Raw genomic sequence first — 17971 nt, forward strand, 5'->3', positions numbered from 1 at the left:
GGCAAGGGAGGGCGCAGCTTTGCGCAGGCGCAGTGGCGCATCGGGCACGGCGCGCAGGCGCGGGCCGGCAATGGCGGAGGATGCGGCGGTGCGGGCGCAGGCCGAGGTGGTGCGGCGCCTCAAGCACGATAAGGCCGATGCCGACGAGGTGCGGCCGGTCCCGGCGCGGGGCATGGAGCGGCTGACGGTTCTCGGGGGTTGCTGTGGGGATGGGGGAGGACCAGTATGGCTGGAGAGTGGTGTGACTGGGAGCAGGAAGCCGGAGCGGACGGGGGGTGCTGGGATGGGGAATGGAGGTTTCTGGGGAGCTGGGGGTACTGGTGCTGGCTGGAGAGGGGGCTGCTGTGACTGGGGTGTGGTTGCTGAGCTCAGGTGCTGAGGGAACTGGCAGTACTGGTGTAGGTGTTGCTGGGCTGGATGTGGTGGCAATGGGGAAAGGGGTGTGGGAGTACTGGTCTGGGATGGAGAGCAGAGGGACTGAGGACCTGGAGAGAGCTGGGAGTGGGAAGTGGTGATGCTGGTGTTAGGCTGAAGAAAGAGAGGCTTAGGGTGTCAGGATTGGGAGGAGGATGCTGGAGACTGCTGATGCTGGGGTGGATGTAGCAGGAGCTGGTGAGATGGGAGGTAGGGGCACTTGGGGGGTGGATGTTGAGGGTAATGGAGGTCGTGGAAGGCAGAGACTGGTGGGGATGTTGGGGGTGCTGAGACTGGGGGGCTTGTAGCAGAAGTGGGGAGTCCTGGAGAGGAGCAGGGAGTGCCCCTCTGATTGCTGTAGGAGACTGGGATTAGTGCATGTATTGATGTTAGGGAGTCTGGGTATACTGGGAATGCCGAGGCTGAAGGTACTGGGGGAGGCCTGCGGGCTGGGCCTGGCAGGTGGGTTTACCCTCAGTTCCCTCCTTGCTCCCTTTCCAGATTGCAAAGGAGGTGGCAAAGCTGCTGGAGATGAAGGCCCAGCTGGGAGGAGATGAAGGGAAGCACAAGTTTGTACTCAAGACCCCAAAGGTAACTTCCCCCAGCACACACCTCTCTGTGTGCACAATCTCCCCCACATCTGTGTGTGCAAAACCTCAGCACAGGCTGGCCTGACTGTGCTCTCATTTCTGTTCCCTTTTAGCAGCAAGGGAGAGAGGGTTGAAAATAACCCGAGAGACCCTAATAATGTAAAGACTTTCTGGTGCTTCTGTGACAAGCCAACCACTAGCTGGTGTGGTCAGAAAACTTAATTCCCCTTTGGCCATGTTATTGTAGCTGCCCAGTGTGAGAGGTCTCGTATCTGCTGGGATTGCACTGAAATAAGGTTATGACACTGCATTGCCTGATGAGTTTAAAGGTTAGGACTCTTCAGCTCTTGTAGCACTGACCCTACTACAGGGGCCTGTAGGGACAGGAAAAGCAGGAATGGCTTTAACCTGCCAGAGGGGAGATTGAGATGAGCTCTTAGGCAGAAGCTCTTCCCTGTGAGGGTGCTGAGGCACTGGCACAGGGTGCCCAGAGAAGCTGTGGCTGCCCCATCCCTGGCAGTGTTCAAGGCCAGGTTGGACACAGGGGCTTGGAGCAAGCTGCTCTAGTGGAAGGTGTCCCTGCCTGCGGCAGGAGGGCTGGAACTGGATGAGCTTTAAGGTCCCTTCCAACCCAAACCAGTCTGGGATTCTATGACCACATGAGTACCTGCAGGCTTTGGCACTCCTGGATCAAGGATCCTTAAGCTGGTCCTGTTCCCTGTTAATGCAGACAGTGGATGGAGCTGCTGCTGGACTGGGTGAGCATGGGGTGCTGCAGCATACAGCTCTGCTGGTGTAAGGCTTGTTGTGGGGGATCTGCAAAGCATAAACCCTGGCGGTGCTTGCCAGGAATGGTCAACACTTGTTGAAATGGGGGGAGCATGAAAGGTCTCGTGGCTTTTGGTCTTGCCTTAGCGAGGGTGGGTAATCCCATTTACCAGCTGCTGACATTGGTGTCCTCTTGCAGAAGGACCCTTCCTTCAGGGGTAGCTCTTCAGTCTGCAGGCCCCTGAGAATAGTGTCCATAGTGCAGTTTATCCTGAAATTGTTTGTAGCCTGAATGTTTTCATCACTAGCAGCTGACCAGAGATCAACTGTGTCCATGTGGAGACAGGAATTTTATTGACAAACCAATCAGTTTAATGCCACTGACTTAAATGTCTCAAAACTGTCTTCTTTGTCCATTTCCTTTGTATTGGTAAATGTAACGGGTGTGAGGCCTGGAAGGGTATTTTACATTTAAAGATGTGAGAGGATTTTACAGCTCTGTGAGTGCCCGGGAAGCCTGGTTTGGGTTTCCACCTGCCTCAGCCACGTCAGTGTACGGCTGGAGGCTGCTCTTCGCTGTACGACCTGCAGGTGGGGTGTGCGGAAGCGCCTGCTCGCTGCTTCCTCCTGCCTGACTCCCAGCTCCTGGAAGATGCAAGTGGGAGGTCTGGTTAGTTAACAGTGATCTGTGTGTTGCTGAGAGCCTAAAGGTTGTCACTGAAATAATGCAGTGACTCCGAACAGTGAAGGAATTAAAAGGGAGCACATCCCAGTGAACAGCAGATGGGTATTTCACAGACATCACACTTTGAACAGATGATTTCTCTGTGTGTTTGGAAGCTGTGGAGTTGTTCCATGGCTCCAAAATGTGCCTTTCCTCTGATTCCACCTCTTGATGTGGCTGGTTTTGCAGGGGTCTTGCTGACATTGGATTCAGAGCTGTGGGCAGATTCGAGTTGTACTGTCACACTCCAAAGCATTGAAGCCTCTGACAGTTGGATCTGTGTTAGCTCCTTTATTTCCTGCAACATGAAAGTCCTGACTTAGATTAAGCTCTGCAGACCCTAGCAGGTTGTTTCTGAGCTGCATCCTGATGTTTTCCAGTAGTTTTTAATGCTGCTTTTTACCATTTCTCCTGACATCCGGTGTCTGGACCTGATCTGTCTGGTTTTATTAGCACTATGATAGCATATCCATATTGCCTCTTAAGTCTGTCTCCACTACCTGCCTCTAACCCAGTGTGTCTTTTGCTCTCCTTTGCCTTCTTTCACCCCAGGGCACACGGGACTACAGCCCCAAGCAAATGGCCATTCGTGAGAGGGTCTTCAATGCAATCATCTCCTGCTTCAAGCGCCATGGAGCAGAAGTCATTGATACACCAGTGTTTGAGCTGAAGGTGAGTGAGGACACAGCAGGTTGCAGAGCTGATGAGGATCCTGCAGTTAAAAGCCTGTGGTGTGTTGAGGGCTGAGTTTTATTCTTCCATCTCCAGGTGTCTTCCCTGTCACTGAAGATGCTGTTTGTTCATGTGTCCTTTTGTTGTAGGAGACATTGACAGGGAAATACGGTGAAGACTCGAAGCTCATCTATGATCTGAAAGATCAAGGAGGAGAGCTGCTGTCCCTGCGCTACGACCTGACAGTATCCTGCCATAGCCAATGCTGAGGGGGCTCATCACCTTTGCTGCCCTCCTTTTGGGGCCGTGCTGTCCAGTGGGTAGGGGAGGAGATGGTCTTTTTGTTCTGACCCCATCCTGACAGGGAGAGCCTGAGCAGGCAGTGTGATTCAGTGGGTGCAGCAACCTTGTCCAGTTATTTATGTTTCTTCAATGAAGTAAAGCTTCCAGTGCCTGAAGGGGTACAAGGAAACCTGGAGAGGAGCTTTGGAAAAGGGCTTGTAGGGACAAGACAAAGGGAATGGCTTTAACCTGCCAGAGGGGAGATTGAGATGAACTCTTAGGCAGAAATTCTTCCTTGTGAGGGTGCTGAGGCACTGGCACAGGGTGCCCAGAGAAGCTGTGGCTGCCCCATCCCTGGCAGTGCTCAAGGCCAGGTTGGACACAGGGGCTTGGAGCAAACTGCTCTAGTGGAAGGTGTCCCTGCCCGTGGCAGGGGGTTGGAACTGGGTGAGCTTTAAGGTCCCTTCCAATACAAACCACACTGATTCTATGATTAACGGCAGCATGTGCAGGCCATGTCTTGGGCAGTTGTGGAGACCTTAGGAGCTATGGAAAATCCATCTCTCAGCAGTTGCTTTGTCCCAGGGTGTGTGCCACGCACTGTGCTGGGTGTTGGGGAGATAGTGAGCACCCAGCACTGCCTGTGACTGATAACTGGGTGGGGTGATCCCTCTCTGTTCCAGTCCTTAACCTAACCATCCCAGGTGCCCTTCGCTCGCTATCTGGCCATGAACAAGATCACCAACATCAAGCGCTATCACATCGCCAAGGTCTACAGGAGGGACAACCCAGCCATGACCAGGGGCCGCTACCGGGAGTTCTACCAGTGTGTGAGTTTGGCCACTGACAGGGACACTGCTGAGTGAGGCTGGGCAGTGCTTGTGGGGACCCAGCACCAAAGGCTGGGTTACCTGCTGTCTAAAGCTCAGGAGAATCCACTCATCTGCTCTTTAATGTGCCCTTATGGGTCTGAAAAACAGCTTGAGAGTGGCAGAGTGAGGATGGCTGTGACAGTGTGCTGGTGTATGAGGGCCTGTGTAACACAGCTCCTAGGTGCCCCAGGTGTCAGCCTGCTTCAGAGCAGCTCCTTGCTCCATCCCACAGTTCTTGCCAGCCTGGTGGAGGGGAAAAGTTTCCTTCTGATCCAGCAGTATTTGAACTCCTGGGTGTGTAGCAGCACACAGGAACGAGGCTAGGACCTCAGTTTAGCATGTGCTACTTCAATCCCCTGCTTAGTCAATTTGTATTTCAAAGGAAGGGAAAAACCCAGAGGCCAAATTACAGAACAGGTAAGAAAGCAATTTCCTTTGTGGCTTTCTCAGACAACTGTGGTAGCCTCAAGGAATGGATTTGTTCCACTGTACTAGCAGTTCCCAGGGCCTCATATTGCAAACAGATTCCTGTTTGAGAATTCCTGTTACATTGTACCCTGTGGATACCTTCCAGCTCCAGCTTGGTGAATTCCCCTTTCCAGACCACTCTCACCTGAAAGACTGCTCCAAGATCTCACTTCTAGCATAGCTAGAAATAGTCCTCAATATCCAGGCTAAATTTCCTTGTATTTGATAGAGCTGCACTGGCACAAGGAGAAATAAACTGTCATCCCTTGATATGGATTCTTCCTGTCCCAGATAAACATTTGAGACTGTTTATCTGAAATCTTCCCCTCTTTAGGCCACATAAATCATCTCTTACCTTCTCTCCATGGAGATGCTTCCCTTCTTTGCTCAGCCTAGAAAAGAAGTTTCTGCATCTTTTCCTAAACAGAATTCTGCAGCCCTTGGCTGGGTTTTTCAGTGTCATAGAATCATAGAATAGAATCATAGAATAGTTAGGGTTGGAAAGGACCTTAAGATCATCTAGTTCTAACCCCCCTGCCATGGGCAGGGACACCTCACACTAAATCATCTCACCCAAGGCTTTGTCCAGCCTGGTCTTGAATGCTGCCAGGGATGGAGCATTCACAACCTCCCTGGGCAACCTATTGCAGTGCCTCACCACCCTAACAGGAAAGAATTTTCTCATATCCAATCTAAACTTCCCCTGTTTAAGTTTTAACCCGTTACCCCTTGTACTGTCACTGCAGTCCCTAATGAAGAGTCCATCCCCAGCATCCCTATAGGCCCCCTTCAGATACTGGAAGGCTGCTATGAGGTCTCCACACATCCTTCTCCAGGCTGAACAGCCCCAACTTCCTCAGCCTGTCTTCATACAGGAGGTGCTCCAGTCCCCTGATCATCCTCATGGCCCTTCTCTGGACTTGTTCCAACAGTTCCATGTCCTTTTTATGTTGAGGACACCAGAACTGCACACAATACTCCAGGGGAGGTCTCACAAGAGCAGAGTAGAGGGGCAGGATCACCTCCTTCGACCTGCTGGTCACGCTCCTTTTGATGCAGCCCAGGATACGGTTGGTTTCTGGGCTGCAAGCGCACACTGAAGCCGGCTCATGCTCATTTTCTCATCAACCAACACCCCCAAGTCCTTCTCCACAGGGCTGCTCTGAATCTCTTCTCTGCCCAACCTGTAGCTGTGCCTGGGATTGCTCCCACCCAGGTGTAGGACCTTGCACTTGGCATGGTTAAACTTCATGAGGTTGGCATCCGCCCACCTCACAAGTGTGTCCAGGTCCCTCTGGATGGCATTCCTTCCCTCCAGTGCATCAACCGAACCACACAGCTTGGTGTCATCGGCAAACTTGCTGAGGGCGCACTCAATCCCACTGTCCACGTCAGCGATGAAGATGTTGAACAAGATCAGTCCCAACAGTGATCCCTGAGGGACACCACTCGTTACTGGTCTCCAGCTGGACATTGAGCCATTGACCACAACTCTTTGTGTGCGGCCATCCAGCCAGTTGTTTATCCACCGAGTGGTCCATCCATCAAATTGATGTCTCCAATTTAGAGACAAGGATGTTGTGTGGAACAGTGTCGAACGCTTTGCACAAGTCCAGGTAGATGCCATCAGCTGCTCTACCCCTGTCCATCAGTTCTGTAGCCCCATCATAGAAGGCCATCAAATTGGTCAGGCAGGATTTCCCCTTAGTGAAGCCATGCTGGCTGTCACCAAGCACCTTGTTGTTTCTCATGTGCCTTAGCATGCCTTCCAGGAGAATCTGCTCCAAGATTTTGCCAGGCACAGAGGTGAGACTGACTGGTCTGTAATTCATTTCACCTGTGTCACATACACTGGTAGTGGCACTTCCCTGACTAAACCAGCCCTTGCCCAACTTCCACAGGGATTGCATCAGCCTTTCCTGCACTCAGCTGCTCGGGGACTAACCAGTGTGCTGTTTCCTCCTCCATTGCCCTGATTTCTTTTGGAAACTTGGTAGAACCATACGGAAATTCACTGACTTAATGAAAACTGTTCTTGTACTCAAAATCTCATTGAAGACATTGCATTTTGGGATTCATGAAAGGGAGTCAAATAGAAGGTCTCTTGTTGCTTCTGTGGTTTCTCTCAGAACATTGATGTTTATGCAATTTTCCAGTCACAGGCTATGCACACACCTTGCTGTTGGGCTTTAGCTCTATGTGCTGTTTCATCGGGGAGTTTGGTGGAGACCACTTGGGCTTTATGATCTCTTTTTCTGTCTTGGCAGTTGAAACTTTGGGTTTTGCCTCAAGATCCCTTCTCTCGTCTTCTTCCCTGGTCATTAACTTGACTGGCATGTGTATTAAAAAAAGAACATCCTGAGAATCACAATGACACATTTTGCATTTAGGTCATACCAAATAATTAGTTCTCTCCCTTTCCTGGTTCCTTTGTTCTATTTATTTACTGCTGCTGATTGCTCTGCTGTCTCCTTTCTGTTGTTTTTGCAAGGATCTCTGTTTCACTATATCACACGCTGTGTAAACTGCTGTGCCAGAGGCAAGGAGCAGGTCACACGTGTCCAGAAGCAGAAAGCAGGGAGAAGCAGAACGGTTCCTTGCAAACTGGAGAGTACTGGAGCAGCTCTGCTCTGGAGCCAGGCTGAGAGAGCTGGGCTGGTTCAGCCTTGAAAACAGAAGGCTCCTGAAGGGGAGACCTTAGAGCAGCTCCAGTGCCTAAAGGGGCTACAGGAAACCTGGAGAGGAGCTTTGGACAAGGGCCTGTAGGGACAGGACAGGGGGAATGGCTTTAACCTGCCAGAGGGGAGATTGAGATGAGCTCTTAGGCAGAAGCTCTTCCCTGTGAGGGTGCTGAGGCGCTGGCACAGGGTGCCCAGAGAAGCTGTGGCTGCCCCATCCCTGTCAGTGTTCAAGGCCAGGTTGAACACAGGGGCTTGGAGCAAGCTGCTCTAGTGGAAGGTGTCCCTGCCCGTGGCAGGGGGTTGGAACTGGATGAGCTTTAAGGTCCCTTCCAACCCAAACCAGTCTGGGATTCTATGAAGCTGTCTCCACTGTCTATGACACAGTGTGCAAACTCTTTTTCAATGCTATGGACACAAGAGCATCACTACCCTTAGTGAAAAAGGATCATTAACCCACATCCTGTTCCTTCTGGATCCTATCAGTGAAAGCCAGTGCTCCCTTACACCCCATTTCTGTTGCCTTTTGTAAGCAAACTGCTGTTAACAGAAGAGCTGAAGCTGTATTGCTGCAGCCACAGCAGTAGTGCTGAGTTGCTCACTGCCTTTCCTGTTCCCAGGACTTTGACATCGCTGGGCAGTTTGACCCCATGATTCCTGATGCCGAGTGCCTGAAGATCGTGCACGAGATCCTGAGTGACCTGCAGCTCGGAGACTTCCTCGTCAAGGTGAGACTCAGCAGGTTTCTCTGTGTCACAGTGGGAAGCAGAGGTCACTGTTCTTCTGCTTAATGCAGCAGTACCTGTTCCCACTCTTAAAGCCTACTAAACCCTGATCCAGAAGCTCATCCCACCTCTGCCTCACCTGCATATGCTGAAAGTCTGGACCTCAGCTCAAACTTGCCTTCAGCTGGGAATGCAGGGAGGTTTCCTGAGGCTGCAGTAGCAGAGCTCTCTTTAGCACTAATCACAGTCCCCTGCAAAATGTCCAGGAGCCAACAGGGTAACTGTCATGTTCACTGCCTGCAGTAAAACATAGGCTCTGGCCAAGGATCCTTGTCCCAGCTCCCGGTGTCCCCTTAGTAGGGACATCTGCTCAGTGTGTGCTGTGTGTTCTTTGCAGGTTCCTGCCTTCCCACCAAGTTCATTCTGGGGCTGAGCTGTTTTCCAGAAGTCATCCCCTGCTGTAGGTGAAGCCATTTGCTTCAAAGCACCTCCATTATCTTGGTGTGGCAGCAAATGGTGCTGGGTGTGCAGGTCAGGCAGGATGGAGAAGGTTGTACAGCAGTAGGAGAGTGATGGGAAGGAGTGTGTGATGTGCAGGAGGCTGGTGGGATCTTTGAGAGGGATCCAGAGCTGGGTTTTTGCTGGGCTCCACAGGGGAGATGAGCAGTGTGGGCTGGGTGTTGTGCTCCTCTGTGCAGTCCCCACTGGGTAGGGAGGCAGTTACCTGCTCTTGAACCTGTGTGGGATGAGCTAAGAGCTGTGCAGAGGAGCTGCCTGTCCAGCTGCTGTGTGTTTGGGTAGTGGTGAAAGAGGATGTGGCCTTTGAGGAGGCACCCCTGCAATGGGGACAGCAGAATAACCTGCCTGCTGCTGTTCTTGTCTTCCATGAGGCACTGTCTGGTTCATGTTGATGGTGGAGGATTACAGACTCCTGAGCAATCTTTGTTTCTCTCTAATTTAATTGTAGAGGTTCTCAGTAACCATGGAAATGTTGAATCCAGCTGAGCCTCTGGCCTCAATTACCTGCTATTACTGAGCATAATTAAACTCTGGAATTCACTATACTATCAAGAAAAAATTCCTTAGCGAGGTTTTAACACGATCAGATGTCCCTTTGTTCTTACACTGAGAGAGCAGGATAACACTGAATTCATCTCCGTGGCCTGTTTCTGTCCACGTGAGAGGACTCATAGGCAGCACTGGATTTTCTTCTCTGTTGAGTGGAGGTCTGTATGGCTGTAGAAGGAGAATGTGATAGCCCTGGCCAGGGTTGGCAGCGGTCAGCTGTGGGCAGAGAGGCAGCTCTGCTCCCTGGGAATGGGGAAGAGAAATTCCAAACATGAAAAAATCTTGGCAGAGATCTGCTGGTTTCTCTTCCACACTTGAAAACAGAGGAGAGAAACTGGACCCAGCTGAAGCATCTGAGTTACAGTGGATGATTTGCTCCCTCTCTCCCAGGTCAATGATCGGCGCATCCTTGATGGGATGTTTGCAGTTTGTGGTGTCCCGGACAGCAAGTTCCGAACGATCTGCTCCAGTGTGGACAAACTGGACAAGGTATGGGATGGAGCCATGGGCTCCACGTGCTGCTGCTGGAGTGGCAGTGGGGCTCTGTGCCCCTGGGCTGCTCTCAACATGCGCCAGGAGAACTGGCTTGAATGTTTGGTTCTGGCCAGAAATCAAACCCAGAGCATTTGTCCTGGGGCTTCAGGTTTTTTGGCAGTTTTGCTGACTGCAGGGGTGGGGTGCAACCAGACAGACAGGTACAAGAAGTGGAAGTATGACCTCTTAAGCACACTGATGGGGTTCTGCCATATAAAGATCTGTTGAGGGGAGATATGTCTGTTCACCTGCATCAGGCAGGATCACCAGAGAGCTTCCCCAGGAGACCACATCCTTGGAGCTGTGGCTGATGCTCTTCTCTCCCTTCACAGGTGCCATGGGAAGAAGTGAGGAGCGAGATGGTGGGGGAGAAGGGGCTCTCCCCCGAGGCTGCGGATCACATCGGGGAGTACGTCCAGCTTCACGGTGAGCACTGGGGGGTCAAGCCCTTGGCTTTGCTCCTCCAGGCAAGGCAGGGAGGGCTGGGGACACAGGGGTGCTGTTAACCCTGTTAACAGAGTCTCATTGCCACAGGTGGCCTGGAGCTGATCGAGCGGCTGCTCCAGGACCCAAAGCTGTCCCAGAACAAGCTGGCCAAGGAGGGGCTGGGGGACATGAAGCTGCTCTTTGAGTACCTGACCCTGTTTGGCATCACAGAAAAGGTGAGGAGGGGCAGGGGCAGGAGGGGCACAGCCCAGGCCCCCTGAGTGCAGGCAGTGATGGGGTTTCCCTTGTGCCCTGCAGATCTCCTTTGACCTGAGCCTGGCGCGGGGCCTGGACTATTACACAGGGGTGATCTTCGAGGCTGTGCTGCTGCAGCAGGAGAATGAGCACGTGGAGGAGCCCGTGAGCGTCGGGAGCGTGGCTGGAGGCGGCCGCTACGATGGGCTGGTGGGGATGTTTGATCCCAAGGGACGGAAGGTGCCCTGCGTGGGGGTCAGCATTGGGATAGAGCGGATCTTCTCCATTCTGGAGCAGAGAGTGGAGGTTGGTGTCTTTACTACTCAACTAAGAATAGAGAAGGAGCAAAGATTTACATCTTTCCCACGTACCCCTAGTCCAGCAGGTGCTGAAGTGAGTCTTTCTTGCTGCAGTCTTTGAAGAAGCCAGCCAGGCCCCTAATGGGCTCTGAAGCAGGAGTCAGAACCAAGACATAAGCTCCAGTTTTCTCTGGCTTGGCTGTTAAATGGGTCTTTGTAGGATCCCAGAACACTGCTGCACATTTACCTCCCCCAGAAGCCTGTTGTGGAGAGTTCTCTCCTGGAAGCCGAACACAACCAGGTTTTCTAAGTGAAAACTGAATTCTTCCCCCACCACCTCCAGCCCTGGACAGGTTTGTTCCTCTGCCGGTGACCTTTTCAAGGCTTGCTCCTTCAGCAAAAGCAGCAGCAGGAAAATGCCACTTTGAGTATCCAGCATCTGCCTTGGGAGCAGCCAGTTCCTGACAGCACTGCAGCATCTCAGCTTGCTCCTGTTGATCTAACCCATAGTCACCAGCTTAGCTGGTCTGGGGTTTCCCAGCTGTGCTGCTCCTGAGCTACTTGGAGCAAGTCTCTAGGAGGCCCTCGAGCTTGGAGGAGCAGCTCCTATGCAGAAGCAGGCAAGGAAACTGCTCATTCTCAGCACATCCTCCAGTCTGTGTGCACCTGAAGTGCAGGAGGGAGGTTGTGTTACATTCCCATCATGGAATGATAACAAAAAATGAGGTTCTGCTCCAGGATGGGGTCTGTAGGGTCTCCCTGAGTTTATGCTACTCAATGAGCCTGATCCTCTTTGCTGAATTGATGGGTCTGGGGTGGTGACCTGTTCTGCTCAAAGGGTCTCAGATACCTCTGTATGTCCAGGGCATCTTTTGAGTCTTGTCCCTGCCCTAGGCCTCTGAGGAGAAGATCAGGACAACAGAGACACAGGTGCTGGTGGCCTCTGCCCAAAAGAAGCTCCTGGAAGAGCGGCTGAAGCTCATTGCTGAGCTGTGGGATGCTGGAATCAAGGTATGACTAGGTGATGGCAAAGTCAGGAGCTGCTTGGTCCACCCTGTGCTGGGGATGGACCAGATCTGGCTTTGCTTTGGGAGGAAGGAGTCACAGGGAGAAGGTGGGCAGCAGATGGGCTTCCTGAATGGAGCCTGCCTCTTCTTGGTGTCTTAAATCAGGTGTTCAGGAAGGGCTGGGCAGCATGACTTAGTAGCCCTGTAACACTGTAGGGGCTGCTCTGTATCTGTTATCTCAAGGCATATTCCCAAAGCAGGCAGCTTGCTCCAGCCCCTGCTGTGTGGCCATGGCTGGAATACCATGCTGCTCCCAAAAACAAACCAAAAAAAGTGGAGCCTTACAAGGGGAAAGTGGGGCCAGGGAGGAGCCTGGGCTGTTTTCTGCCATTCCCCTTGTCCTGTTCCTACAGGCCCTTGTCCAAAGCCCCTCTCCAGGTTTCCTGTAGCCCCTTTAGGCACTGGAGCTGCTCTAAGGTCTCCCCTTCAGGAGCCTTCTCTTGTCCAGACTGACCCAGCCCAGCTCTCTCAGTCTGGCTCCAGAGCAGAGCTGCTCCAGCCCTCACAGCATCGCCATGGCCTCCTCTAGACTCAAACAGGTCCACAAATTATGGTGCTATTCTCTGGTTCTCTTGCAGGCAGAAGTGCTCTACAAGAAGAACCCCAAGCTGCTGAACCAGCTGCAGTACTGTGAGGACACCGGCATCCCTCTTGTTGCCATTGTGGGCGAGCAGGAGCTCAAGGATGGAGTCGTCAAGCTGCGGATGGTGGCAACCAGGGAGGAGGTGAGGCCCAGGGCAGGTTGGTGTGAGGGGGATCAGCTCCTTGACCCTTTATCCAGGCTCAGGTCGGCCTTCCTGCCCCATCTGTGCATGCTCTGCACTGGTGCCCTCAGGTTGTACACTGCAAGGTTGCTTTGCTGGCCCATATTTTCAGTGTAGTGCCCAAAGGGGACTGGCAGACTCAAAGTGAGGGCTGTGGACTGATGGTGGTGGACTTGTGGGTGCACTTTAGGAGGCTGGGTGAGTTTCCTCAGCCCATCTTGCCTTTGTGAGGAGCACATGCCCTGGTGTTTGCCACCAAGCACCCTATTAACAGGCTCTCGGGATGTTATACAGTGGCTTCTCATTAGATCTTTTCAAGCAGAGGTCTCTTCATGGACTTCGTAACGCTCACATGCCAGCTCCTCACCCCACACAGTTTCCTAGAGCTGTGGAGCAGTTTGCTATCATGTGGCCTTCTTGAACTCCCAGACATTCCTCAGTTCTGGAGCCTGGAACACGGAGGCGTGATTCCATGTATGACTGCTTGAGCATTCCATCCAGGGCATGGGACCAATGCTGAAGGTCCAGGAGGTGCCCTCTTGGAGTGAATGGGACTAGTGCTATGTATGCACTGGTCTTGGGTTTGGAACCAGTAGGAAGGAGTGGGAAGAGCATCGCTGTCATGATGGTGGGCAGAAGAGGGCTTGGCAGGTTGTAGGCAGGTGCTTGCTCTGATGGATTCACTCCACATGTGCTGCAGCCCACTGAGCCCTGCAGTGCCATTGGTGACAGCATCATGGTGTGACCATAGGGCCACAGTACAGTGCCAGCCATCCCTGTGGGAGCAGGGAAGGTCATGATCCATCAAACTGCTTGTGTTGTATTGAAGCAACTTTGTGCTCTCCCCATGCAGGTCAACGTTCGCCGGGAGAGCCTGGTAGAAGAGATCAGGATGCGAACGAGCTGCCCCTAAACCCCTTCTGGATGTGTCTGCTCGTTTGTTGGATTCTGGCTGACAGATTTCCTCCTGTAAATACCTTCACTAGCCCACGGAGCAACAGGGGCAGGGGGGCCTTTGGACACTATTTATTCTTGTCTCATGCCCTCCCTTTCCCATTGGGAGCAGAGAGGCCGTACTGACTACTATGACATGCCCTGGCCCTTGGGTATGTTGCTGGATGTTTTTGAGTAGCTCTGGCAAATGCTGTGGTGGCTGTGGAGTCCCGTGGTGACACGTGGAGCCCTGTGCTGTCAGCAGACCCCAGGGGCTTGGCTGCAGCTTCTTGTTCCTGTCACTTTGAATCAACATCCTGCCCCGTCCCTCTGCTCTGGCTGCAGGGAGGTGACCTTATCTCGAGCAACATGTAAAGGCACTGCTTCCAGAAATAATAAACCTGTCTCTCCCATTCTGTGCTGCTTGTCCCTACTTCCTGCCAGGGGCAGGGATTTGCTCCCCTGCCTCGCTGAGCAGGAGCTGGGGTTTAAATGTCACGGTGGATGCTTCTTCAACCGCCTTCGTTCTTCCTTGCCTCTGGCTCCCACCACTGCACCGTGTGCAGAGCAGAGCTCCCACCAGCCAGGAGCTGGGCTCCCCACGGGTGAAACGGGTTCCTGGGGTGACTCGGGGACCCCTCATCCCCAGCTTCCCTTCGATGCTGTCCCACATCTCGCCCAGCTCCATGCCCGCACCACGTTACTTCTCGCCTCCGCGGGTTCCAGGCGTGGCAAAGCAGCGGGAGCAGAGCTTGCGGAGGGGTCGCTGCGGCCGGGAGGGGCGGGCACTGCAGTCGGGTCCCCGCCCGGGGCGGTGCGAGGCCGATGGGCGGTGCTGGAACCTTCCAGAGCCTGGTCCAGGGCGGCGAGGAGGAGCAAGAGGAGCGGCGGCGATGGAGATCGAGGTGGGCATCGTTGGGGGGTTCCGGCGGGGAATCCCGGCGCCGGCCCCGAGCCTGGTCCCATCCCACCCGCCGTGAGCTGGGGCTGCCCCTCGGGGGTGACGGTAAAGCCCTGGTAGCGCCTGCCCGGGGGCTGCGGGCTCGGGTGGGCTCCGCCGGGGCAGAGCCAGGTCCTGCCGCTCCCCGGAACCTGCCGGGAGCGGAAGAGCGGGGACCCTGCCCCGGGGTTGTGGCCGAGCATCCTGCGCCCGTTCAGCAGAGATTCCCCTTAGATGGGTCCCCGCCCAAAGGTGTTTTCTGGCCGCAGGGAAGACAAAACCCCTTGCAGATAGGAAGGTGCCACCTTGGGGCTGCAGCTGGAGATGCAGGAGGTGGAGGGGCGGCCAGAGTATGTTGTAGCCTGAGCTCGGGTTAATCCCACTCAGCAAGCAGTTTCAGAAGCCCCGATGAGACTTTGCAGTGGTTAATGAGCTGAAGCTTTGTGATACTGGTGTCTCCAGACCATGCTTGATGCCCTCAGAAGGCAGAGGAGGGTCTGGTAGAAGAGGGTTGGCTGTGTTGGGGTCCTGGCTTGTCTGTGATGGGTCACCTCATGGCTGTGCAGTCAACTGCTCACTGGTCTTGGCTCTCAGGCAGATGCAAGGCAGCTGCAGGTGTCGTAGAATCCCAGACTGGTTTGGGTTGGAAGGGACCATAAAGCTCATCCAGTTCCAGCCCCCTGCTATGGGGACACCTTCCACTAGAGCAGGTTGCTCCAAGCCCCCTCCAACCTGGCCTTGTGTTGCTGGACTTCACCCTGTGGAGCAGGCTTGGACAATGGGTAGGGTAGAGCTTTGGGTGTGCATTGTCAAGAGGCTCTTCTCGATTCCTTAAGGCAAAGGGCTTCACCATTTGCTCCTCTACATGCTGGCTGGTGCTGGGCCTTGCAGTTGCTCCACTGGCTTGGGATACCCCCAGTTGTTGGGAGGTTGGAAACTCTTTGCCCATACAAACTCCATCGTTTTCTTCTTCAGACATGGACCAACAGCATCAACCGGGCCAATAAGAAAGCCCTGCTTACCTGGGCAAAAGAAACGGGCATCAACCTAGTGCAGATCAACGGGCAGCGGCGATATGGTGGCCCACCCCCAGGTACGTGAGCAGAGCATCTCAGTGCTGTAGTGCCCTGGGAGCACAGCACGTAGGGTGCCCGGTGGCGAGCTGTCTGTCACTCGTATGTGCCCATTGTGTGCCTGCAGGCTGGGTGGGCGACCCCCCTCCAGCAGGCACAGAGGTGTTCATCGGGAAGCTGCCGCAGGACATGTACGAGAACATCCTGATCCCGCTCTTCCAGAGCGTGGGGACGCTCTACGAGTTCCGCCTCATGATGACCTTCAGCGGGCTCAACCGCGGCTTCGCGTACGCCAAGTACAGCACCCAGCGCGCAGCCAAGGAGGCCATCGCCGCCCTCAACAACTTCAGCGTGCGGGAGGGCTGCGCCATCGTGGTGTGCCGGAGCACGGAGAAGTGCGAGCTCAGCGTGGACGGGCTGGCAGGCTCGGTGAGCCGGCGGGAGCTGGAGGCCGTGCTGCAGCGTGTCACCGCGGGCATCCTCAGCGTCACCCTGCACCCCAGCCCCGGCCGGCAGCGTGCGCAGCTCGCCCTGCTCAAGTTCAGCTCACACCACGCTGCTGCCATGGCCAAGAAAACTCTCATGGAAGGTACATGGGAGGCTGGGGGGATGCTTGGGATGCTCTTCCTGGTGTCTCTAAGGGCTGATTCCACCTCGGAGCTCAGCTGTGAGGTGAAGATATCCCGTGTTCTGTCCCTGTGTCCCGTGGGAGGTCAGCTGTCCTCACTGGGGAGGTGGGGTAGAGGGACTGCTGGAGGTCTTCAGCTGCCTGCTCAGAGCAGCAGCATCACCAGTACAAGTCCAGGGCATCCAGAGCTTTAACCAAGTTACCCTTGTTATGGAGGTTCCCTACTCCTCATTGCCTCATCCCTTGATCGCACAACCCTGGGACACATTTCACAGACATCCAGCCAGAATCTCTAAAGCCCTGATGTGTATCCACTTCTGCCCCAGTTGAGAAACACTTGGCTTTCATGTCTCTGCATCTTGTTCCTAAAGGCTGACCCTATCATCTGAGCTTTGGAGCTCTGAACCCGCCTCGGTAGCCAAAGGAGATTGAGGAGCAACTGCCCTGCAGCTGCATGAGGGGATGTAGAGGCAGGGGAAAGGGTTTTGTGTGGTTCATGGACTGTGGGTCAGCAGCAAACCACCCTTGGAGTCACTGTGCCAGATACTGGGGGACAGGGTGGCGTGGGATGGGGAGATACTGGGCTGCTGGTGCTTGAGCATCCCCTGGCAGCTGCTGCTCGTCTGTCCTAGGGAACATGAGGCTCGGTGGGGCAGAGATAAGGGTGGACTGGCTGAACCCTGACCTGAAGCAGAAGCTGCAGTCACCGGAGGAGAAGCCATCGCCCAGCCGGGTACAGAGGGCCAAGCACCCGCGGCTCGCCAAGCAGGCTCCCCCATCTCCGGTGCTGCACAATGCGCTGGAGCACCTCAACACCCTGTGCCGGAGCCAGTACCTGGGGCCCCCCTTGTTCCTCACCAAGTGCGTCCAGGCCAACCCCAATGGGTGGTTGCGGTTCTGGTGCCAGGTGGTGATCCCGGGGTGCCCCATGCCCTTCATGGGGTTCACATGGGTGCAGGACGGGCCAGGCAGGAGTGGCCATGAGGAGGCGAAAGTTGCGGTGGCGCTGCAGGTTCTGCGGATGCTGGGTGAGTCCGTGTGCGGTACCTGTGCCAACCTCCAAAAGCCTTGGAGCATCTCTTGGGAGTGTGGAGCTCTGGGGGACACAAGCAGGGTCAGATCCCCCATCGAATAGATGTGACCCTGATGTCTCTCAGCCCTGGGTGGGATTCCTGGTTGGAAGCAGAAGATGCAAAGGGAGGAGGGTTTTGGGATGCTGCTCAAAGCCTGACGCTTCCCTCCCCGCTGCAGGGTGCCGGCTGACGTAGGCAGCGCTCTGCCCGTGCCATGAGCTGAACCTGAGCCACCAGCCCCGGTGCTGCCGGAGCGGCGAGTGAGCCCTGCTGGGACAGAGTCCTGTTCCAGCTCTGTTTTGAGTTCCTTTGGGTTTGGTTTGGTTTGGTTTGAGAGCTGGTGCTGAGGACGGAGCTGCTGGCCTGGTGCATGGCTGCTGCTCTGTCCCTGGCCAGCCCTTGGGGATGGTTCTGTTTTTGGGGTTGTTTTAATCCGGCCCAGTTTGGCTTCTTTTCAGTTGGTTTGCGTTGCCGTGCTGTGGTGGAGGGGCCCTGGGAGAAGCAGTGGCTGCTTGGAGCCGCCGGACACTAGGGCTGTCTGGGCTCGGTGGGGCCCCGTCTCCTTTGTGTCTGGTGCCTGAGGAGCAGCCCGTGGGGGCTGTTCTTGTGCTGGTGGAGCTGGTGTAGGCAGGCAGTGCTGCAGTGTCTGGAGCTGTGCAGGGCCGTCTGCTTTGCAGGGAAGCAGCCTCGGGGCCCGGCTGTCTATGAATGATTCCTC

At 54.6% G+C, this 17971-nt stretch overlaps 2 protein-coding genes across 4 annotated transcripts; both read left to right on the forward strand.

Moving 5' to 3' along the window:
• The first annotated feature begins 25 nt into the window (after window positions 1-25).
• On the forward strand, window positions 26-13952 carry LOC133270917 (histidine--tRNA ligase, cytoplasmic). Its single transcript, XM_061456534.1, has 13 exons — window positions 26-148; window positions 916-1005; window positions 3049-3168; window positions 3318-3413; window positions 4155-4280; window positions 8089-8196; window positions 9652-9750; window positions 10128-10221; window positions 10330-10457; window positions 10540-10782; window positions 11670-11786; window positions 12421-12567; window positions 13460-13952. The coding sequence occupies exons 1-13, from the start codon at window positions 71-73 to the stop codon at window positions 13517-13519; spliced, it is 1506 nt and encodes a 501-aa protein (XP_061312518.1). The 5' UTR covers window positions 26-70; the 3' UTR covers window positions 13520-13952.
• Window positions 13953-14304: 352 nt separating this feature from the next.
• DND1 (DND microRNA-mediated repression inhibitor 1) lies at window positions 14305-17732 on the forward strand. 3 transcript variants are annotated; one of them, XM_061456538.1, is made up of 5 exons: window positions 14305-14444; window positions 15316-15572; window positions 15680-16141; window positions 16813-17208; window positions 17432-17729. In XM_061456538.1, exons 1-5 carry the CDS (start codon window positions 14365-14367, stop codon window positions 17446-17448), a joined length of 1212 nt encoding a protein of 403 aa, XP_061312522.1. In that variant the 5' UTR covers window positions 14305-14364; the 3' UTR covers window positions 17449-17729. The 3 variants fall into 3 exon arrangements, with proteins under 3 accessions (XP_061312522.1, XP_061312521.1, XP_061312523.1); XM_061456537.1 differs by having other exon boundaries at window positions 16813-17732; XM_061456539.1 differs by having other exon boundaries at window positions 15455-15572; window positions 16813-17728.
• Window positions 17733-17971: the final 239 nt, after the last annotated feature.

Source organism: Pezoporus flaviventris, unplaced genomic scaffold (genome assembly GCF_033815535.1).
Source record: "Pezoporus flaviventris isolate CSIRO_AGI_PZ_B2104156 unplaced genomic scaffold, CSIRO_AGI_Pfla_v1 ptg000023l, whole genome shotgun sequence".
Taxonomy (NCBI): Eukaryota; Metazoa; Chordata; class Aves; order Psittaciformes; family Psittacidae; genus Pezoporus; species Pezoporus flaviventris.

Coding starts and splice junctions, on each gene's coding strand:
- LOC133270917 (XM_061456534.1), top strand. CDS start 71: ATGGCGGAGGATGCGGCGGTGCGGGCGCAGGCCGAGGTGGTGCGGCGC. Junction 8,197..9,651: donor TCGGAGACTTCCTCGTCAAG/GTGAGACTCAGC, acceptor CCTCTCTCCCAG/GTCAATGATCGGCGCATCCT. Junction 10,783..11,669: donor TTCTGGAGCAGAGAGTGGAG/GTTGGTGTCTTT, acceptor TCCCTGCCCTAG/GCCTCTGAGGAGAAGATCAG.
- DND1 (XM_061456537.1), top strand. CDS start 14,365: ATGGGCGGTGCTGGAACCTTCCAGAGCCTGGTCCAGGGCGGCGAGGAG. Junction 14,445..15,315: donor CGGCGGCGATGGAGATCGAG/GTGGGCATCGTT, acceptor CGATTCCTTAAG/GCAAAGGGCTTCACCATTTG. Junction 15,573..15,679: donor ATATGGTGGCCCACCCCCAG/GTACGTGAGCAG, acceptor GTGTGCCTGCAG/GCTGGGTGGGCGACCCCCCT.